A 24,579-nucleotide genomic window follows, 5' to 3' on the forward strand; every position below is an offset into this window, starting at 1 on the left:
TTTGAAAAGATCAATAAAATAGACAAACCTTTGGCCAACCTAACAAGGCAAAATAAAGTAAGATCTCTAATTTCATCAATCAGAAATGGTAACAATGAAATAACAACAGACCCTGGGCAGCACCTGTGGCTCAGTGAGTAGGGCGCCGGCCCCATATGCCGAGGGCGGAGGGTTCAAACCCAGCCCCGGCCAAACTGCAACAAAAAAATAGCCGGGCATTGTGGCGGGTGCCTGTAGTCCCAGCTGTTTGGGAGGCTGAGGCAAGAGAATCGCTTAAGCCCATGAGTTGGAGGTTGCTGTGAGCTGTGTAAGGCCACGACACTCTACCGAGGGCCATAAAGTGAGACTCTGTCTCTACAAAAAAAAATAAATAAATAAATAAATTAAAAAAAAAGAAAACCGAAATAACAACAGACCCCTCAGAAATTCAAAAAATCCTTAACAAATACAAGAAACTCTACTCTCAGAAATATGAAAATCTGAAAGAAATAGACCAGTACCTGAAAGTATGCCACCTACCAAGACTTAGCCAGAATGAAGTGGAAATGTTAAACAGGCCTATATCAAGTTCTGAAATAGCATCAACTATACAAAATCTCCCTAAAAAGAAAAGCACAGGACCAGATGGCTTTACGTCAGAATTCTACCAAACCTTTAAAGAAGAACTAGTACCTATATTACTAAACCTCTTCCAAAATATAGAAAAAGAAGGAATATTACCCAACACAGTCTATGAAGCAAACATCACCTAGATCTCCAAACCAGGGAAAGACATAACAAGAAAAGAAAATTATAGACCAATATCATTAATGAATATTGATGCTAAAATACTCAATAAGATCCTAACAGACAGAATCCAACAACACATCAAAAAAATTATACACCATGACCAAGTGGGATTCATCCCTGGGTCTCAAGGCTGGTTCAATATACGTAAATCTATAAATGTAATTCAGCACATAAACTAAAAAATAAGGACCATATGATTCTTTCAATCATATTGAAAATGCTTTTGATAATATCCAGCATCGCTTCATGATCAGAACACTTAAGAAAATTGGAATAGAAGGGACATTTCTTAAACTAATAGAGGCCATTTACAGCAAACCCACAGTCAATATCGTATTAAATGGAGTTAAGTTGAAATCATTTCTACTTAGATCAGGAACCACACAAGGTTGCCCATTGTCTCCATTGCTCTTGAACATTGTAATGGAGGTTTTAGCCATTGCAATTAGGGAAGAAAAGGCAATCAAGGGTATCCACATAGGGTCAGAAGAGATCAAACTTTCACTCTTTGCAGATGATATGATCGTATATCTGGAAAACACTAGGGATTCTACTATAAAACTTTTAGAAGTGATCAAAGAGTACAGCAATGTCTCAAGCTACAAAATCAACACACATAAATCTGTAGCCTTTATATATACCAACAATAACCAAGCCAAAAAAACAGTCAAGGACTCTATTCCTTTCATAGTAGTGCCAAAGAAGATGAAATATTTGGGAGTATACCTAACAAAGGACGTGAAAGATCTCTACAAAGAGAACTATTAAACTTTAAGAAAAGAAATAGCTGAAGATGTTAACAAATGGAAAAACATACCATGCTCATGGCTAGGAAGAATCAACATTGTTAAAATGTCTATACTACCCAAAGCAATATATAATTTTAATGCAATTCCTATTAAAGCTTCATTGTCATATTTTAAAGATCTTGAAAAAATAATATTTCATTTTATATGGAATCAGAAAAACCTTGAATAGCCAAAACATTACTCAGCAATAAAAACACAGCAGGAGCTATCACGCTACCAGACCTGAGACTGTACTATAGATTGATAGTGATCAAAACAGCATGGTACTGGCACAAAAACAGAGAAGTAGATGTCTAGAACAGAATAGAGAACCTAGAGACAGATTCAGCTACTTAACGTTATTTGATCTTTGACAAGCCAATTAAAAACATCCAGCGCAGAAAAGATTCCCTATTTCACAAATGGTGCTGGGTGAACTGGCTGGCAACCTGTAGATGACTGAAACGGGACCCACACCTTTAAACTTTAACTAAGAGAGACTCTCACTTGATAAAAGATTTAAACTTAAGACATGAAACTATAAAAATACTTGAAGAAAGTGCAGGGAAAACTCTTGAAGGAATCGGCCTAGGTGAATATTTTATGAGGACTCCCCAGGCAATTAAAACAGTATCAAAAATACACTACTGGGACCTGATCAAACTAAACAGCTTCTGCACAGCCAAGAACACAGTGAGTAAAGCAAGCAGACAGCCCTCAGAATGGGAGAAAATGTTTGCAGGTTATACCCCCGATAAACGTCTAATAACCAGAATCCACAGAGAACTCAAATTTATTAGCAAGAAAAGAACACGTGACCCCATTTCAGGGTGGGCAAGGGACTTAAAGAGAAACTTCTCTAAAGAAGACTGACACAAAATCTACAAACACATGAAAAAAAGCTCATCATCCTTAATCATCAGAGAAATGCAAATCAAAACTACTCTGAGATATCATCTAACCCCAGTAAGAGTAGCCCACATAACAAAATCCCAAAACCAGAAATGTTGGCGTGGATGTGAAGAAAAGGGCACACTTCTACACTGCTGGTGGGAATGCCCACTAATACGTTCCTTCTGGAAGGATGTTTGGAGAATACTTAGAGACCTAAAAATAGACCTGCCATTCGATCCTATAATTCCTTTACTAGGTTTATACCCAGAAGACCAAATATATTGTGACCAAAGTCACAATATAACAAAGACATCTGTATCAGAATGTTTATTGCAGCCCAATTCATAATTGCTAAGTCATGGAAGAAGCCCAAGTGCCCATCAATCCACGAATGGACTAGCAAATTGTGGTACATGTATACCATGGAATACTATGCAGCCTTAAAGAAAGATGGAGACTTTACCTCTTTCATGTTTACATGGATGGAGCTGGAACATATTCTTCTTAGCATCTCAGGAATGGAAGAAAAAGTATCCAATGTACTCAACCCTACTATGAAGCTAAATTATAGCTTTCACATGAAGACTATAACCCAACTATAGCACAAGACTATGGGGAAAGGGCCAAGGAAGGGGAAGGGGGGGGGGTTTGGTGGAGGGAGGATAATGGGTGGGGCCACATCTATGGTGCATCTTAGAATGGGTACAGGCGATTGCACTAATGTACACAGCTATGATTTAACAATAAAAAAAAAAAAGAAGAAGAAGACTGAGCCAATTGAGGAGCAAGGCCATTTTGAATTGTTCTGTGCCATCGCTCCATAAAGCCCTTCCTCTTTAAACAAAACATAAATAAAAAAAAACAATAGTCCACCCTTAAGCTTGGGGATACATTCCAAGACCCCCAGAAGATGCAGATAGTACCAAACCCTACATAGACTATGTTTTTTCCTACATGGTACACACATACCTATGATAAAGTTTAATTTATAAATTAGGCACAGTAAGAAATTAACAATAATGAATAATAAAATACAACATTTATCATAAAAAAAAGAAAGATGGAGACTTTACCTCTTTCATGTTTACATGGATGGAGCTGGAACATTCTACTATTCTTCCTAGCAAAGTATCTCAGTAATGGGAGAAAAAGTATCAAATGTACTCAGCCCTACTATGAAGCTAAGTTATAGCTTTCACATGAATGCTTATAACCCAACTACAGCACAAGACTATGAGGAAAGGGCCAAGGAAGGGGAAGGGAGGGGGGAGGTTAGGGTGGAGGGAGGGTAATGGGTGGGGCCACACCTCCGGTACATCTTAGAATGGGTACAGGCGAAACTTACTAAAGGCAGAATACAAATGTCTACATACAATATCTAAGAAAATGCCATGAAGGCTATGTTGAACAGTTTGATGAGACTATTTCAGATTGTATATGAAACCAGCACATTGTACCCCTTGATTGCACTAATGTACACAGCTATGATTTAACAATAATAAAAAAAAATGTTTCTTGTAGGTAATAAAAGCAGCTATCTTTCACTTTAACAGAATGATACTTAAGATGTACTACAGAAAACGTCCATTTTGTAGAAATACTACCAAAGAAGCATTATTCATAGTCAAACTGGATGCATGAACAAATTCGTGACAGGATTATATGACAAGTTAGGTTTGGGGTATGGAAAATAACAATACCATTTTTAATAGTTAAGAGATCAGAGAAGCGTCTATGAGGAACTGTTTCTCACTTTTGCAGGGGTAGATGCTAATTTGAGCGTTGGGTAAGGAGGGCAGAATTCGTGAATGGAGAAAATGTTCTTCTCAATGAACTAAATTTCTCAGCGATCCCATGGTTAAAAAAAATAGCAGGAAAACAACTTGGATGGACATGTTAAGTGATAAAACCCAGGCACAGAAAGACAAATATCATATGTTCTTACATGTGGAAGCTAAAGAAAATGATCTCATGGAGATAGAAGGGCAGTTACCCAGCAGCTGTGAAGGGTAGTGGAGAGATGGGGGATGAGAAGGGTTGGTTAATGAGTACAAAATAGTTAGACAGAAGGAATAAAATCTGGTGTTCAGTAGCACAATAGGGCCACTATAGTTAACAATAACTTATTGGCTATATCAGAATACCTAGAAGAGTAAACTTGGAAAGTTCCAACACAAAAAAAATGATAAGTGTCTGAGGTGAAGGATATCCGTTCCCCAGATTTGATCATTACACTGTGTATGCTTGCTTCACAATATCATGGGTACCTCATAAATATGTACAACTATCGTGTAGCCCATAAAAAGACCAAAATACCAACCAGACCATACTGGATTTGATCTGTGTGAGACAATGAGATGGAAAGAAAACAAAGCCTGGGCATGAATTTAAATGCTATGGGTAGACTTCAGAAAGTGAGATCTTACAGGCTGAGTTTCTGAAAGGGAAGGTGGCTTAAGATAGGTAAGATGCCTCATAATTAAATTCTAAGAACCTAAGATGAAAAACGGTATTCTGTATCTTACGTAGCTGAAGAGGGAGTTCTTAAATAAAACATTATAAAAAGCCAAGTTTTCTGAGGGAAATGAAGGCGTGTGACCAACGAAGAACGAACACTGCATAGGCCGGGTGTGGCGGCTAATGCCTGTCATCCTGGCACTCTAGGAGGCCAAGGTGGAAACATCAATTGCATGAGCTCAGGAATTTGAGACCAGCTTGAGTAAGAGCAAGATCCTGTCTCTACTAAAAATAGAAAAGCTAGCCAGGCATTGTGGCAGGTGCCTGTGGTCCCAGCTACTTAGGAGGCTGAGGCAGGAGGATCGTTTGAACCTAGTTATCTGAGGTTGCTATGAGCTAAGCTGATGCCAGGGCACTCTAGCCTGGCCAAAAGAGTTACATCTCTGTCTGAAAAAAAAAAAAAAAAAAAGAAGATGAAGAAAAACTCAAGTGACATTAAAAAAAAATTATACAGATGAGAAAACATTACAAAGATGAGAACAATGCAAGGCAGTTACAGTGTCAAGAATGAAATAAAACTGGAGGGGAGATGTCAGCAAAAGGGAGTTTTACCTTCCTGTTCAAAGGAAGATGATGAGCAGGGAATGGAAGCAAAGGGTTCAGTCCTGAAGTGGATGAGGTGATTTTAAAAATGGCTTGTGTTTCCTATGCTCCATGAAGCAGGAACTATATCATCTTCACCTCTGTGAAGCAGGCAGCCAGGTCAGACCACACCAAATTTACTTAAACCAAATTAACAGAAGCAGCACCCAATTATCCAATTCACACTTAACTGTCTTTTCTGTGAGGGAAAAATGGAAAATGTGGAATCAATAAAATAAATGAAGAAACTGAAATGACCACACTTGACAAATAAAAAGGGGAAATTTTGACTCGGTGTAGTAACATGCTAATATTCTCAGATGGCCTTAAAGTTCATACTGGTGTCTTAACAGGTAGTACATGGCATCTAATTTACTACGAATAAAATTTTCCTCCATCTTTTTTCCAGAATATATGTAGACATTTTGTATTAATAACATATATCTCTGCAAAAACTTTTTAATATCTTATCATATAAGATTTTATTTTAATATCTTATTATATAAGATTATGTATTATTAATATATTGACATTAAATATTTATTTTTAATCTTATTATAAAGATTGTATTTCACATGATTAAATCGAAAACTAAAAAATTATCAATTCTTTATTCCTTTTGACCCAACAAATTATATAAAGTTTTGTTAAACACTTTTCTTGCTTCAAACTATTTTGCGCATTAAATATTTACAAACAATAAAACAGAATTATTAAAATCACAATAGCATTTCCCCCCTCTGTGCAGCATTCTAGCCCAAGGTTTAATGTTTCTTCAAATCGTCAATATACCAGTATTTTTCTAAAATGAAGCAGATCTCAAAATGAAAGCACCAGATGACTTAAGAGAATCTGTAAAAATACACAATAAAATATTGCTCAATGCCTACTCAATCTAGGATTGAGGTGTCATGTGTAGAAGGAAGCATATAAAATAAATACCAGAGTTTGAAACAAATCAAGCAAATAAACAGTATCTTATCTTTGAGGACAAAAGTCAGATTTCAGAGAAAAAGTAAACTACAGAAGTCACTTTTGAGGAAGACAAGATAACTTTTATAATTATGAACTTTATTTTTATTTACTATGCCAACATTTTCAGGAGAGACTTTACATATGGTTTTTATAATTCATTTTACAGGCAAATTCTAATATACAGTATGTACTCTGAACTGGTTTTTAAAAACAATGGGAAAACAATACTGCAGATATTATTTTTCTTCATTGTTAGTAATGACTTAGAGACTTTAAATTCTTAAGGTCAGTATTATTTTGTTAGGGAAATGCTTTACCAAGGAGAAAGTGGGTAGCTTTTCTCCAACAAGATTAAAACATATCTTCAATGAATGACATAGCTGTAGATGGGCACCATCACAAATCATTTATGCAAGTATTCTTTCAAATTGCTGCAGCAGAAAACTTAAAGGGAGATGTGGAAAAATCATTAGAAATAGAATTCAAGCATTAGAATTAAGAAAAATAGCAATGCCATCATCCCCAAGTAAAAACATCAGGTATTTGTATTACAGCTAAAATTAATTTTCAAATTATTGCATAAACATGCAAACATAACCACTCCAACTAATTTAGCAACACGAAAACTACTGTGTAAGATGGAAAGTAAACTGAAATGGTGCTGCAGTCATATTGATCTTCAGTTGAAGCCTGTTTGGTGATTCTAAAGGACATCTCCAGTGCCCTAGAGACCAGGAAGCCAGGATGAAAACTCTGCTCAGAAACTCAAGTGTGTACCTCTGCGTCTGTAACACCATCTACTCTATAGGAATATTTGGAATTGACAGCTACAGGGGGATCACGTTCTTTCTGATGCATTGAGAAAAATGAATTTAAGGGGACAATGGAACATTTAAAGAAAACTTAGTGCTTTAATGGGAAAAGTGACATGCTGGGAATATAATTCTGTGAAAGGCTGTACTGATATTTTCAAACAGCAACAATTATAGAGTAATTCATTTCAACAAACAAAGCCATACCTAATAGGTGGCATGTCGATATTTCAGGCACAACTCCAAGCAATTAAGCTCATTTAAAGTGCAAATCTGATGATCTTTCATACTCAGATTTTTACTTGTTAAAATACTTAGTTCCCTAATATCTATATAAATAGAATGAACAGTAGCCTATATGCCTGAAAATATTGCACAAATGAAAGTGAGACTCTAAAAGAAAAATGGTAGATGGTCTCAGTTATTAGAAGCATTCTAAGTGACATAATCCTATAATCCTTTAATGCTGAAATCATCTGCACCTGTACAGATAAACGGCATAGGTTAGGCTTTCTTTTAAAAATTTGATATGCATCCCATTAACAGTCAAATACCTAATTCTGCATACTCTAATTTCTTCTTTCACAAATGTGAAACTTAACCAATCCCATAAAACCTCTTCCTCAGGACTTAGAATTTACATACTGCAACTGCCTTCACTGATTTCACAAGAACTAAGAGAAGAACTGGTCTGAGTCCCTGTGGAGGAGGACTTGGCACAGGGCTGATTTACAGAAGCAATAAACAGAGATCAAGCCAAATGTGAAAAGTTGATCTCTGATTATTCAATAGAGCTACGTCTTTGCATCCAATTCTGACTTAACATTTACTAAGGAGCAGATAAGCATGATATTCTTGCAGTTTTTAAAGAAAACTGTAGGCAAGCATCCTAGATTTTTTTCCTCTTAAATATATTATGCTTCATAATTATATTGATGAGCCGACCTTCTGCCAAGATTAAGACTCAACTAAGGTACAGAGAAATTGAACTAACAAGTTAACATTTCATCAGGGAGAAAAAAATAGAGCAAAAAAAATAAATTATTTGAGCCAACATTTTTATGTACTAAATAAAGATATTTCCCTCAGACTAGGAACATAAAAATAAATTAAAAATTTTTAACTTTTCCCTTAAGAATACGGCCAACTTATAAATAATGTTTCATAAGCATCTGTATCAACTTCTAAATAAACCAAAAACCTCCTAAGTCATTATTATGCTTTACTTTAGGGAAATATGATAACATCCAATTTGCAATATATGAGGTCAAGGTTTTTTCTCCTTCAACATGAAAGACCAGATGTGCCCACTTGTAGCTGCAGCCATGATGGCTCATCTGCACGAGGAAAGAAGTGATTGCCAATATGTCTGATGACTACACCACCAGTAGCTGGTCTATGTGAAGAACTTTCTAAAGTTCCCCGCTTCGCCAGAGGAAGTGCTGGCTCATAAGGGTGTAATACTAAATTTGTGTTGCTCAAGAATGGTTTGTTTCCATTGAATGGCAAATTCACTTGAATGGTTCTCTGACAGGTAAGGGAAGAGCATATCAAAATGGTAGAAAGCACTTTTGAAACTGAAGGATTTGCTGTTGCTTCTTTATTAAGGAATCACTAGAAATTTGAATGAATTTTTGGCCATAATCCCTTTTGATATATTTTTGGTTAGCTGCTTAAAATAAACATTGATCTTACAAGGTCATCTTTCTGAAAGATACTCATTCAATTAAAGCAGCTACATTTTCACAACCTAAAGATGTCATGATCTGAGAGAAAAGGAAAGCAAATTTACTGAACCATCTGACACATGGTCCCAAAGCATGATTAAGTTCCTGCACGTGGTTGCTTGGAGGTACCACAGCTACCTTCTATAGCACATTAAAATAAATAAGTATATTGCCTTTCAGTACCTTTTCATAAAACATAATTTCCCATCTTTAATTCTCTTTTCCTTCCAAAATCTACTTTCTCAAGAAATTGTCATTCAAATATATATCAACAAAAAAGGGAAACCTAGGACACTCAGAATTAAAAAAACAAAAAACAAAACTACTATGAATTCCAGCTTTTTCAAGATAATCTTAAATTCTTAATTTTTCTCGAAATATTTTAACTTGTTTTGCTATAGAAAATAGTTTTAAATTCCTAGATATAGGATGTTATATCCCATGAAAGTTTTGTGCAAATGTTTCAAGTCTATTATTTGTCTTCTGATATTAGCAGAAAGTCAACAAATATAAATATTATGATTAAAGACAATATAAAATAAATGCCATGGAACCTTAAAATGGCTATAATGGACCCATACACCTACAGAGTTCGAAACTGAATTACCAACAAAACTCAAGCACCAGTATATGTTACAAGTGGATACATCTTTAGGTACAGGTTTCAAGATGTATCTCAAGCTTCCCAAAATTTACCTAGTAACAAATATAAGCACAAATGAAGTGGGTTTTTGTGTGTGTAAAACAAGATGTTAAAGCAATATATAATTGGCTTATATATAATAAGAAATATTTTTAGCTTGGAGAACTGTCTGAGAAATGAATAGTGACAGGAGCTTGCTGATTCTAGCAAGAAAAAATAAAACTTATATAGACTTTCCATTAAAAACCTAATCTCCTTTATTCATCACAAAGCTTTTGCATAGACCTTTTAAATACACAAACACTGGCCAGAACTCTGCTTACCAGATCATCATCTTCCATTGTCACTGCATCTTTAAAATAGTAGCCATATTCACAGGAGGGACAGTGAAAAGAGGTGAAGTTCTAACAACCACAATAAACACAGACCTTAACAGGACTAAACCAGCAAAGCACATTTCATGCCTGCTAAGTAGAATATTATGCATTTTCTAATGTGCAGACAGATGGATGACATGATTAGGGCCTGTGGCAGGCCTCTTTAATGGGTCAGCAAACTTTTATGTTTACCTGAGACAAGTATGTTCAAATGGCATGTACTTCAACCAGGATATAAAATGGAAGAGCCAAACTAGAGGAAGCTTCCACATTTTAATTTTAAGATTTGCAGGCTTTTCACGGAACCTCCACCTTTGTAGCAAACTGCACATAAAGCTATTACAGAATAGTTTTTTAAAAACCAATTGGCAGGTGATGGCTACATACTTAATGTATCTTTGGTTTAGGAAGACGAGAATATCGATTAGAGGCCAAACAGTCCCCAGAATGCAAACTGCCATTTGAACTCTGCATGATTTCTTTTCGTTGTGTTAGTGGCCTTGGGATACTTGTCTTAGCCTGGAAGCTTTGAGGCTCGAGTTGGGGGCTGCTTATTTGTTTTTGTTTGAAAGAGCCTGAAGGAGGACGGAGCTTCGATGCTTTCAGATTCGTATTATTTGCAAGATTTGTTTGACTAGATGTTGGCTGAAGTTTTGTCGAATTACATGTTGTGACTATTGGTGACTTCTTACAAGTGGGAGTCCTACTTGGAGATGATTCAGAAACTGGAGGAGGTACCAAAGAATTCAAGATGGATGGCTTTAAAAGCTGCAAGGACTTGGGCTGAGACGAATAGCCCACTGGCAGAGACTGATTTCTTCCAACTCTCTTAACCTGGTCCACTGTATTTGACTGGGAAGGTGTCTGAAGGGGAGTAGGTACAAACTGCATGTCATTTATTTGATTATTTGCCAAATGATAAGGCTCTTGAGCACCCACAGTCATGTTCAAGTTTCCTTCAGAACATGTACTTTTAGCCACATCCATAGTGAATTTTGGGCTTAACGAAAATGGCTGGTCTTCTAAATCATAGTTGCTTTCTTCTTGCAAGCCATGTGTAAAGCTTTCGTCCAGAAGAGCAATGCCCTGACGCACGCCCTGGGTTGTGCATTCACTGTGGGCCTCGATAGGTTGCGGCTTTATTAGTTTTCCCTGGGCATAGTCTGTGGGTCTGGGAAGGCTGCTGGAAGGCTGTAGTACTTGAGGCTGTTAAAATTAAAAACAACATTAGCAATAACCTATTTTAGAAATGCTACCCATAATTAATATAAATTAAGTTCCAATAAGGCTGTGTTGGTACTTATTATGTTTTAATATGGAGAGTGTGGATTTAATCAAAAAAATAAATTACAATATTCAAGCAAATTCATGAGACACATATTAAGAGTGATAATGCAAACAAAAAAATGATACAGGCAATAAACACTAAACAAGACAAAATTAAAAAGGGAAAAGAAAATATTAAAGTACTGCTTCATTATGGAAAAAAATTTCACCCTAATAGAGTCATTAGGTATTTAAAACCTCATATAAAAGAAAGCTTCATAGAATGATTTCTACAGCACTTTGGTTTAATCTCCACAAAGCATTCATATATTAACAGTGATCTTCAGAATATCACTCATTATAAAGTTTTTTTAAAAAACAAAGTTGTACGACATGTTACCAAATGTTATACTTTTGTCAAGAATATTACCAGCAGATAAACAAGGTTTAGAATAAATATTATATTCTTAGTTTATGTGAAATTCTAATTATTTAAACAAAAACTGGTCAATACATTTAGCTAAAACTAACCTAGTCTTAATATTCTTTTTGAAAAGTTTCAGAATAAAATGTTTCAAAGCTTATTTGTTCTGTTTCATTAGTGTTATGGCTGATGTGTGGAAAACAAATCTACCCTGACCAAAAGTAAACATCCATTCAGTAAAATTAACAATGATCAGCCCTTTGAATGATGGCTAGAGAGTAAAACAAATTTGAATTTGCCTCTAACTAGAACTGAAGCACAGAGGCTTCTGAGAACAAAGTTCTCAAGTGTAATATGCTCTCACACATTCTTCTCCGCAGCTCACTGTCTAGTTATATTCTACAAAAATCTGAGGAAACATGTGATTTCCATTTTACTTTTAGGCATCCAGTTAAAAACAAAAAACCTTAAAGTTATCTTTTACATGGCCTAAATAGTTAAAATATATGAGGCAAGGCCTACTGGGCCTGTCCTAATATAGGAGTGGTTGCAACAAATTTATAATCCTCCTGCTATCCCCCCACACATACTTTTTATAAAATAGGGTGAGCTAAAATGTCAGTGTTCGGCAAAAGATTTTGATATGTGAACTTTCAAGGACCAGTTCTTGCTAATCACTTTTTTTTTTTAACCCTGCTAATCCACAAATAAATCTATATTGTATCTCAAATTTTTCCAATAGAAGGGGCTGATCTATTGATACAGCATCATTTGTGCTTTTTCACTTACTCCACCCCCTTGATCAGCACTAACAATGTCTGCCACTCAGCAGTTAGGGTTAGATTACAGCAGGGCTAAGAGGGACTGAGATTAAGGTCCATCTATTCACCAGAGGATTAGAGGCACTATGAGGGCAGAAGGCTGACTTGCTATTTAAGAAAATTTTTTAAAAAGCAAGGCAATGACTACTGAAAATTAATCTGTGCAGAGACACATTACATTAGCCCATATTGCAGAATGTATACAATACACAAGCCATCTCAGCTGTTGCCTCAAGCTAACGTCCCAGACTTTAACATCACGGGATTATTCATATAAAGTCACCACAGAGATGAATATACTGTCCCTCAACATAACAAGGTACTAAAATTACCACATAATTAACTCAACAGACTCTCCCTGGGGTTCCTAAGATAAAAATAACCATGCCAAAGTGATCAAAAACCTTAGAAAGATTAGTGAAAAAGTAGAGCAGGATCATATTAAACAAACCACAATCTATCAAAGGAAACGAAAGAAACAACCAGGAAAGAGGTGGCATCAACAAGTGGTTGGCTGAGTGAGGTTTTCCCTTTTTACCTTCAAACACAGTAAAATATTCCAGTCTCAAGTTAAAATCTTCAACTTAAGATTTTTCAAAGTATTAGTGATAATCTTTAAAATGACTTTATTGTGGTATGTCTATTGCCAGTAGGAAAAAAAAGGTATAAGCCATGTGCTAGCAGCAGAAAGCCTAAAAAGGTCAGATTTTCCAGGTAAGATCAGTAATAAAATATTAAGACAACCAAACCTCCAGGAAAAGGTATCATGAAGTGTAAATGAACTGTCCACTTTCACTGTTCTGATTGCCCCCATTACTCAAATGACCACTGCTCATCAAAGAAATAAGTAGCACAGTCAGAAAGATATGTTGCTTGGATTAAATGCAACAAAGCTTCATATCAAATATTAAAGAATTAGAAAATAATTTTAAATAATAAAATAGTCTTAACTAAGTATAGTTAAATAGTTATATCAATTCCTAAACTAACATTAGATAAATCAGTACTGTCTACATGCTAAAGGCAGACTTTAAGTTTTTATTCAAAATTAACTTTAATGGCAGGATATAACTTATTATTATTTTGAAAACTACACTTGGGAAAATCAATTCCACTACTGGAAAGCAAAAAAAGTCTCTTTCAAGAGGAATAAGAAATGACTATAATGTAGGCACCGAGGAAAGGACTTGCTCCTGAGATGTGGAGATGTTTACCCACTGAAGAACTGCACTGTCATTAACTACCTGCCAACAGGTTGAACAAGCTACCTCTGAACATCTACCAAGCAAAGCAGAGACATGTTCTCAGGGCTTGTTGCTTATACTACAATTTTCCCCAAGTTCTTCACACTCAACTGTGTTAACACAAAGGCAAGATGTTAACAATTCAACCTATCTACATCCACTACTGCTTCTACGGCCATAAAAAGATATCCTCGATTCTGCAGAATGAATTTTAAATATAAAAAGAGAGATACCATATCCTCATAGATAATGAGACCAATAGGAAGGAAAGGCTATTCACTTTTTACATGTCTATTTAGGAACATGTACTGTACTAGGTGTGGGAAAATCTGACACTTAACATAATTCCTATGCTCCAGGAACTTAGTTTGGGAGACAATCAAGTAAAGAAATGATGAGACTGTGTGAGAACAAAAAGAAAACATATGCCTGACTGGAGAGGTCACAGAAGGCATCCAAGAATCACAGACAATCTGCACCGAGTTTTAAAAGGATGAGTAGCAGTTTTCCAGTAGACAAGAAAGAAAGAACATTCTGGGTAGTGAACTAGTGTGTAGTAATCATAGAGCCAAAAAAAAAAGAACACACGGTACATTCTGGCCACTTCAAATTGTTAGACTGAATTTGAAAGGACAGTGCAAAAGTGTAGGTAAGAGCCAGCTCCTAAAGAAACTCACATCAGGCTAAGTAGCTCTGACTTTGTGCTATAGATGATAGGAGACACGACTGGATCAGATTTTAATTAGAGGAATTAGAAATCCAATATGTGTTTTACAATCATCACTCTGGTGGAATCAGTGAGGAACACAGAGAGGATGAAATTTTTAGGAATGTGGACAGATAGCAAGCTCTCACTAACACCCCAGGTAGTAAGTTCTAAGGCTCTAAATTTAGGATACTTGCAGAAAAATAGGAGAGTACTGAAAGAAATCTGAAGGTGGACAGGCAGAATGAAGTGCCTGCCCTGTACCCTAAAAAGGCCTCTGGGGAAGCTGCCCACCAGCCCATACATTTCATAGCCTCAGCAGCCCACAGAGCAGATCCACAGGGCAAAATGAAATCCCACACTAATGGTGGGGCTGGGTTTCAGGAAACTCCCCATAGTCACTCACAGATGAGTAAAACTCTAATCCTTGCAACTTGTGGAGGAAGTGGTTAAATGTGATCAGTTTTGACTCTGAGTGTGCTCTAATTGGACGTAGCAACTTCAAATCTTATTTTCATTAGATACATACACTTTAGCGCACCATTCTGAGATTTCTCAGATTAAATGGTTTCGTCCATCAAGGTCAAGAGTGTCAGCAATAGGCATTATTGTGAGGTTGAGTAATGGCTTTGAGTTCCTAATGGGTATGTACCATACTTTATTCATTTTTTGTTGTAGTTGTTATTACTAGTATTTGGCACATAGTCAGGATTAAATATTAATACATATTTACTAGATAAATGAATAAATGAATGAATATTAGTGTTACATTCAAGAATTGCTTCTTTGGCTATAAATTATCAAAGTGACACTTTCCTGTTAAGTCAATAATGAAGCACTGATTAAATAAAAACCTATTTAATTTTATTTATTTATTTTTATTTTTTGTCTCCCTTCATAGAGTGCCGGAGCGTCACAGCTCAAAGCGTGATTCTTAAGTGATTCTCTTGCCTCAGCCTCCCAAGTATCTGGGACCACAAGGTGCCCACCACAACTACAAATAGCCTACCAGCTACTTTTAAGAGATGAGGTCTCGCTCTGCCTCAGGCTGGTCTCCAACGGGTGAGCTCAGGCAAACCACTTGCCTCAGTCTCCCAGAGTGGTAGGATTACAGGCATGAGCCATCACACCCAGCCTCATAAAAACCAATTTTAAAAAAGACTTGATGAAAGTCAATCTGATAATAGAAAAATATTATTTTCTCCAAATAAATTTGGGGTTAACAATTTATGTTAAGAAGGATAGTAGGAAGGACTAAATTACATGTTAATTTAAACAATAGTACCTCTCATAATGATCTATAAACTTGACCACCAAATATTTTTTACTTGAAGACTAGATATTTCTTGGCTAAATGAGTTAGGAAAACTGTCTTAACAAGCATTCAGCTATTTTCCATTTCTAATCCTAATGAAATGTTTCTTCACATAAAACATTTAGCATAGGACCTCCTAGCACACGGTATGTGTACAATAAATTTCATCTGCAATTATTAAAGGGTCTAAAAATGATGAATTCAAGCCATAGCCCTTTTGTAACTGGGTCTTGGAGGGAAAAGACAAATTCTTTAGCAGTACAATAATAAACAAGTTACTACAGAATACCACATATGAGGTTTTCTAGGCTTCAAGTATATAGTTCAATAATGTCAAAACTATCTAAATGTTTTAAATCCACAGTAAGCATATATAATACAATACAGAAGCTAAAGCTTTGTTCCTTAACTGCTTTCCTGAAGATAAGTACAAGAACTAGGATTGTAAAGTTCAGAGAGAACTTTCAACCATTAGTTGATTTTGAGATGAATCGAGATGATTAGTTGAATCAAGATGATTCCATTTTTAGTTAGATTAATCTAAGTTTGAGTCTTGGGTCTATCACTTAATTATTAATTAGGTATCAAAAATAATCTCATTACCCTGAAATGAAATGTCCTAATTTGTAAAGTGAGGATCATACCAAATCCATACCTCTTGGAACTGTTATAAGTAATAAGCAATAACATACATGTAAAGTACTTAATACACTGCCTTGAATATCACAGAAATTTGGGCTCGCATACATGATGTCTAATTATCATGAGATCCTAGGTGGAAAATACTGTCCTCTTTTTTTTTTTTTTTTAATAAATGAGGAGTAAACTAGAGTTAAAAGAAGTTAAATAACATGTTCAAATTCATACTTTAGCAAATAGCAAGGCCATAATTGGAACCATCTGAGAATTTATTAAAATGCAATACTAACATGTATTTTTCTATGCTATTTGGGTATTTCTGATGAGTTCACAGGCTTTCAAAATATGCAATTTAGCCAGATGATTAAGTTTTAACATATTTGAAAACTCTGTAAGTATATTCAACACCAACCTTCCAGTACTAACTTTGCTGGATAATGCCCTATTACCCTCTTAGCTAATCTAGCCTACATGGAGTAACTCTAGACACCAAACTCCAGCCACCCAGTATAGCAGTATTTCTGAAGAAAGGTAGATCCATAGTCACCCCCTAGAGTGAAACATGCAAAAAGGCAAATTAGCACCTATCATCAAGCAAATCTCTTCACCTTTACTGTTCATTAACAATTCAAATCTAACATTAGCATACGGAAAAGCACTCTTGCCAGCTTTTCTAAGTATTCTTCTAGGGTCACTAAGCAAAAAGATAGCAGCTAAAAAGTCAAGCCCAAATTCAGTAAAAATATGCTAAAGTGTACAAAGTAGAAAGCAAGAAATGTTATAGATTATAAAAATGCTATTATTACACGACAGATATAGAAATTACCTAAATTTATTTTCTGAGTACCTTCGAGTTTATTGTTATTATTAAAAACATTATAAAGGTAAAAAGGAAGATTGAAATGGAGCCATCTGTTATTCATGCCCATAATTTCATGCAGGCTCTGACATGCATCATGCAACTGGAAAAAAATAAAAACAAAAAATGATTATGAGGAAGGTGGTAGAAAAAATCCAAAATTGTACTGTACCACGCTTTGTCAGAGAAGTAATGGACTAACTTCTCAACTCCTTGCCAATAGCATAATGGGAGAGCAGAGACAAGAAAAAGACAGGACAATGGCATCAGAGACCACACACAACACCAAGGATTGCCATGACTGGGTAGCAGCCAGAAGTATTTGCTTTGCAATTGCTGTGCTTTTCTAGGTATTATTATTTTATTTAACATATTTGTAGATAGTAAAAACATATTTTAATAGATTTATTCTTTCTTGCTAAAGTAGTTTGCAAGTACAAATATTCATAACCACAAAAAGGTATATGTAAAATTCCTCACACATAAAAGCACTCACTCGAAGAATCTTAACAAATAAATTACTGAAAACGAGTCTGACATAATTTAATATTCATACTCCAAAGACCTAAAAAGGTTTAGCCCCAAGTAATCAATTCCTTATAAAGGATATAAAAAAATTTTAATAATTTCAGAGCTTTCTACACATTACAAAACTAAAAACTTTGTTAGTTTAATTACTGCTACCGCATTAAAGACCACTAAAGATCTTACTGTAATAAAATCAGAACTGAGGCTTTCTACACATTACAAAACTAAAAAACTTTGTTAGTTTAATTACTGCTAAAGATCTTACTGTGATAAAATTAGAACTGAGGCTCCACATCACTATAGAGATTGAAGACTTAACTGGGTCCCTCATACTACACCTATAACTAGATTCTGTGACTTTTGCTGTAGAGTTCACATGAGGCCAATCAGAGCTCACATGCTTCTCAGGAACCAGGAATATTCTTATTCCTCTCTATCTCGGAATGGTGCCTCTAGATCTCAAAAACCTTAAAGAGAATACCTGATTGGTAAGTATAAATTATTGATAAATAAATTCTGAAGTAAGTTCAATGGCATTTCTAAGTTGATGACCAATTAACTACTTTTAAAAATTATCAAAGTAATCAAGAGTGACTTAAACAAGCATTTACTACAGAGGCACAATCAGTGTGAGGTGATTAATTTCATGGTTCTATATCTCAAAGACACAGGATCCATTAGCATCTACCTCATGGATGCAGAGTAGTACAGAAAAAAACCTACACAGTATGAGAACAATACAATTCCATTGGTGTGATCAGTATTCATGATATATTTATCCAGTGTAAGATACTGCAAACACTATGGTACAAAAACAAATAATGAATAAAGAAACAATCTCACAGTCTGTAGGGCCAATCATAATAAAAAGTTTATACAAAAACCGTAAACTACTGCATTTCTCACAATTGTAAGGTATTTCAAGAAACTAACCCATGTCTCCATCTGTGGGGAACGCCTACTGGACCATGAGTTAGATGCACATTTCTAGCCAATTAACCGATGGCTATAATAAACAGCTGCCAAAATGTACACAGTACCACATTCTATGTTAACTGTATTTAAGTAAAAATTAGCTAACTGTAAAATTGAATTAGTTTTTATGGAGTTATTCTAATTTGCATTTCATTTCCAAAATATTTTATTTTTATGAAAAGTCACTCCCACAGCTAATTTCTAAGGAAGCAAAAGCTACCCTTACATATAAAATTGATTTTAGTCACCATGTTAAAGTCAATCAGACTAAGCCATATAAATTTATCTCATAAGCATGTTTGACCATTCCACAATATACATCAAATGCCCATAGAAAGTGTACACCCTTTGATCAAGTCATATCCTTCCAAAAATCTACCTAAGAGAGATGCCCACCACTGATGTATCCACAAGGATAAACTACATTGCAATAGTATCTCTAACGAGAAACAACATGAGTGCCTAACTACGGGAAAAAATTAAATTGTACTAAATCCACATGAAAATGCATTATCATGAAGCCATTAAAATGCCAATTAAGAAAAGCATTTATTACATAATAAATTTACATACATAATGATATTATGTGAAAAAAGCAAAACAAAAACCTTAAAATAGATAAGATTCCAACTTTATAAAATAAAGTAAGAACTTCTGAAAGGAAATATATCAAAATGTGTTTCTGTATAATTTCTCCATAATGAGCTACTACACTGCTATCATAAATAAGGAAAATGTATATTTTTAAAGAAAGGGTCAAAGTATTCATAGTAAATATTTAAAGTTTGTGCTGTGGAATTAGAATGGAATTTAATTTTGGTTTCTTCACACTTACTCTGAGCAAATCACTACATTATTCTGGTTTTCTTAATTTACATTTTCCTTATGAAATAGAATAGTAATAGTTCTTTGTGTGGTTGTGAGGTTCAAAGGATAATTTAAATAAAATGCACATTAAAAATGATAATAGGTATTCAATCAATATTAGTTTTTTCCCTTTTTTAAATGTATAACTAAATTTTTAAAAAAGTAGAGATGTTTCCTATATGATAATTTATGAAAATTAAGTATTTAAGAAGCTCTTAAAAAAGTCAACCGGGCGGCCCCTGTGGCTCAGCGGGTAGGGCGCCGGTCCCATATGCCGGAGGTGGCGGGTTCAAACCCAGCCCCGGCCAAAAAAAAAAAAAAAAAAAAAAAAAGTCAACCAAAGGATATGAATCCTGAGAGAACAATTCTCTAGCCAAAATGACTAAAAAGACAGATACAAAGCTAATGAAATGCTAAAGTGAGAAAGTGTAGTCAAAGATAAGCAGGCCAATGGTAAAAGTGAGAATTTGGTAAAACTGAGGACATCTGGTTCTTATAAAGGATTCATCAGCCATTTAAGCCACTTTAGTATCCAACAATTTTTTTTCTGGCATCAGCTTAATCATTAGAAGATTTAAAAAATAAGGATATTTCTGCTGCTCAAAAAAGTTTTACTATTACTATACACATAAAATCTATGCATATTGTTACTTAAAGTTCTTAGCTTTTACATTTAAAGTTGATGCATTAAAACCTAAATGCTCAGACGTCTACATGGGCAAAATAGAATGGTGTTTTTCTAACTGAAGGATGCTAGCAACATTTTAAAAAAATGAGAATAGAGAGGAAAATGTCCTAAGAAAAAGTACTGTCTCATAAATATTTCATCTGTATTTTAAATGCATACACACAGATACACATATACTGAAGTTTTAAATACACACTTTCATTCAGTAAATACATACTAGGTCATGATGAAAAATGTATTTATAATCATTGCTTGTCAAAAGGTTCATGAAACACTTCCTAAAAGTTATAAGAGAAGGATATAGGACAGAATAAATCTGCCATTCTTACTGTGGTTCAGGTGAACACATTACTTACTATAATATACATTTTTTTTTTTTTTTTTGAGACAGAGCCCAAGCTGTTGCCCTGGATTGAGTACCGTGGCATCACCGCTCACATCAACCTCCAACTCCTGGGCTTAAGCAATTCTCTTGCCCCAGCCTCCCAAGTAGCTGGGACCACAGGCACCCACCACAACGCCCGGCTATTTTTTGGTTGCAGCCATCGTTGTTTGGCAGGCCCTGGCTGGATTCAAACCGGCCAACTCAGGTACATGTGGCTGGCACCTTAGCCATTGGAGCCCTGGGTGCTAAGCAAATATAAATTTAAAAATCAGGCAAAATTACATCAAGAAAGTGCTGGACTATTATACACATATATAGATGTATGTGTGATTGTTGTTGTTTCAAGACCATTTTTTCCCCTTCTCATCTTAATTACTACACATGGAAGGTAAAAGTAGATAAGATTTCTAAATTCTTTTAAGCAAGGTACTAAAAGGCAGATTTTAATAGCCCAGTTGGCCATGATAAAAAATAGATATTGTTTCAAAATATAATTTTAGCATATGGCTGGCAAGAAATGCTGTTTGGGATTACCATTAAAGCTTTTACTTGCCAAAAGCAAATTTTTTAATTGAATTTTTCTCCTATGATGTAGATTATTTATGGTTCTCAACTTTATACAGTTGGAAATTAACGTAGAAAATCTAAACCAATGTCAGGTAAGTCAATCTGGACAAAAGCTAAAGTTCCTAGTTACAGCAAGAAAGATTTTGATATGTCTACATATAGATATTTTCTGCTAACTTAGAGAAATATTTAATTTGAAATCTAAAGTATCATGAAGTATGAACTAGTAATATATCTGAGAAAAAAAATGTAAATCAAAATTTCCTGGAGAAAGAAGAAAAAATATTTAAAAGACCAGAATCTTTCTTTTATTTCCATTTGCCTAGAGGTATTCTGAAACAAAGCAAGAATATTTCTGGTCAGTACAGCTTTCTGGAGTGACCAAGGCTAAATATTTACTATAAAAATTAACTCATTCACACTCTGCATATTTACAATAGGCTGTGTTTTCATACTGGAAAGTGTAATACTCCTATAATTTAAGGAAAACCAGTAATCAAATAAAAACAGAACAGATTTTCCTTACTGGAGATTCATAGTCATGTCTTACCTAGCCTCTCTGCATTTAAAAGATAAAAGTAGTTCACTTGAGTCAGTGTTCAAGGGAGCATCAGAAAGAATTTTTTAAAGAAACATTATAATGAAGGAGTGATATCTCAACTATTTCCATTACTTATACAATCAACTTCTCCGAAAATGATCAGTAGGAGCCACATATTGACTAAATGTGAAAATAAATATTATCTCACTAAACACAAGTTCACTGTAGCAAAAAAGAGAACTATTGTAGAACTGTCTATAAACCACTGGACTTTACTCCAGTAATCCCATACCTTTCATCTCTATGCTTCATCACTTTAAAAAAAAAAAAAAAAAAAACTTTATTGGTAAACTACTTCAGCTATTCTCAAGTTGAACCCAAAATGGTATGCAAGTTTAAAACAAATTTCCCCTCCAAAGGAACATTTTAAGCTCAGTAAGAGCTATCAAAAAGCTGTGAACAAGTCTTCTAGTTATTATTTCCCATATATAGGGTCCCACAAGTCTCAATGATCAAATCCCAGGGTCAGTTCTCTTAGGTACACAGGTCATGAGAACTTGCTCAGGAAAAGATTCCAAATATCCATACTTTCTAGGTGACTAATACATCCAAACTCTGGAGAATCAAATTTTCTTTTTGCTAACCCAGAGATGCATAAAGAAGGTTTGATCTAGGGGCAGCGCCTATGGCTCAAAGGGGTAGGGCACTGGCCCCATATGCTGGAGGTGGTGGGTTCAAACTCAGCCCAGGCCAAAAACTGCAGAAAAAATAAATAAATAAATACAATTACTTAAAAAAAAAAAAAAAAGGAGATTTGATCTAGGAAAGTTAAAAAAAAAAAAAAAAAACCAACAGATCTTGATTGTTGTATTGTAGGATTAGTGCTACTTCACAGTCAGAAAGAAAAAGACAGTCCTGGGCAGCTCCTGTGGCTCAGTAAGGCGCTGGCCCCATATACTGAGGGTGGTGGGTTCAAACCCAGACCTGGCCAAACTGCAACAAAAAAATAGCTGGGTGTTGTGGCAGGTGCCTGTAGTCCCAGTTACTCGAGAGGCTGAGGCAAGAGAAATCGCCTAAACCCAGGAGTTGGAGGTTGCTGTGAGCTGTGATGCTACAGCACTCACTCAGGGTGATAAAGTGAGACTCTGTCTCTAAAAAAAAAAAAAAAAAAAGAAAGAAAGAAAAGAAAAAAGACAGTTCTGAGCCAAACAGGAAAGGATAAAGAAGTACTTGAAAATGGAGGGCCAGTGATTTAAGGAGGAAGAAGGAAATTTTAAAGCTATACACACAAGAAACTAGCTAGTAAAGTGGGTATTTTTGAGAAATGAACTTTGAAATGTAAAACTAAAATTATTTGTAATTCAGAATAATTAACTCTAAACTTCAATTTAGGGGAAGGAGAAGAGTAGAGAACTGTGGTGGGGGAAAATGATGGGGGCGAAACGGGGGTTTCGATGTGTTCAAAGGTGGGTATGCTAATCTGAGGGAACTGCCAACCTTCCTGGTTACTAGCTACAAGCCTAAGAAATACATCATTTATTATAACTGCCTTATGAAATTTCAGATTAGTTGTTCACTAGCAATGTAATGTGAGAGGTGGTGGGAGACAGAAAAGGAGGAAAAGAAACTCCTCATTTGCTCCACTAAACAAAGGGCTCTGCTAGTAACTAACCTGACAGAAAAGCCTATACAAACTCTCTTTTTTATTTTTAGCAAAAAGTTCCAAAGGGAAGTGAGAGGCAAAACAGAAAAAATTAACAACTTCATACCTTTATCTGGAATTCATGCTGATACCTCTTAATTTTAAGTAATTAAATTAAAAAATGGTTTAAATAATTCCTAATTACTTAAAACATCCTCCTTTTGAATCTTTGATATGTCATGTAAATAAAGACAATGAAAAAAATTGGTATAAATCACAAATCAGGGCAAATCCATGGAGAAGGCATAAAAGAATCTTAGACTATATTTGTATTTCTTTTTCAGTAATATTAGAATTTTGTTTGGGTGACTTTTCAAAAAAGATAAAATATAACCAACTTACCGAGTATACTTAAGTACATAAAACATAAAGTGGATTTAATGTAAATAAAAGTTTTAAAGTCAAACAATGACTAAATCATTAGAAATGTTAGTAAATCATGCATATCCAAAAGCCATTTCTTCTGTGTTGTAAAGCAGCTGAGAAATTACAAAGATATTTTAGTTGTTTTAAAACACTTTTGAAAAAACAATTAAAAAGATGTTTCTTTTAAAAGACAGTAAAATGCAATTCAAGCCTTTTGATTAGAAAAATATTTAAAGAAATGTGCAATGGTCTCGTAAGCCTGTTCCCTACACAGTATGCATCTGTCCGTCATACCACTATAGATAGCATGTACATTTTTTAAATAACTAGTTAAAATAATTTCTTTATTCATATATCTCAAGGTCTTAAAAAATGCATTAAAGACAGATGCATGTCAGTAGGTCAAGGGTCACTGGCAACGGGTTTAAAAGCATTAGAATGAAATTAACTTCAGAGAGCTTCCAGGAGGCTCTAAGGAGAGGTCTGTTACATGCAGTCAAAGGGAAGTGTTAAGAGAGGAGACCCACAGGTAGCGCTGATTTAACAGATGCCTGCAGGATACTAAGGATAGGAAAGGAGGTG

At 35.0% G+C, this 24,579-nt stretch overlaps 1 protein-coding gene across 5 annotated transcripts in view; it reads right to left on the minus strand.

Moving 5' to 3' along the window:
* Positions 1-6,624: 6,624 nt before the first annotated feature.
* CCSER2 (coiled-coil serine rich protein 2) overlaps positions 6,625-24,579 on the minus strand; it is a 211,722-nt gene continuing 193,767 nt past the window's right edge. For 3 of the 5 annotated variants that reach the window (XM_053584499.1, XM_053584500.1, XM_053584504.1), the window contains one exon: positions 6,625-11,310. In XM_053584499.1, coding sequence (XP_053440474.1) covers positions 10,492-11,310 — 819 coding nt within the window. In that variant the 3' untranslated portion in view covers positions 6,625-10,491. Of the gene's footprint in view, positions 11,311-17,550; positions 17,591-24,579 lie in introns of all 5 variants that reach the window. The other 2 variants (XM_053584501.1, XM_053584503.1) reach the window with 2 other exon arrangements.

Source organism: Nycticebus coucang, chromosome 3 (genome assembly GCF_027406575.1).
Source record: "Nycticebus coucang isolate mNycCou1 chromosome 3, mNycCou1.pri, whole genome shotgun sequence".
In the NCBI taxonomy this organism is placed as follows: domain Eukaryota; kingdom Metazoa; phylum Chordata; class Mammalia; order Primates; family Lorisidae; genus Nycticebus; species Nycticebus coucang.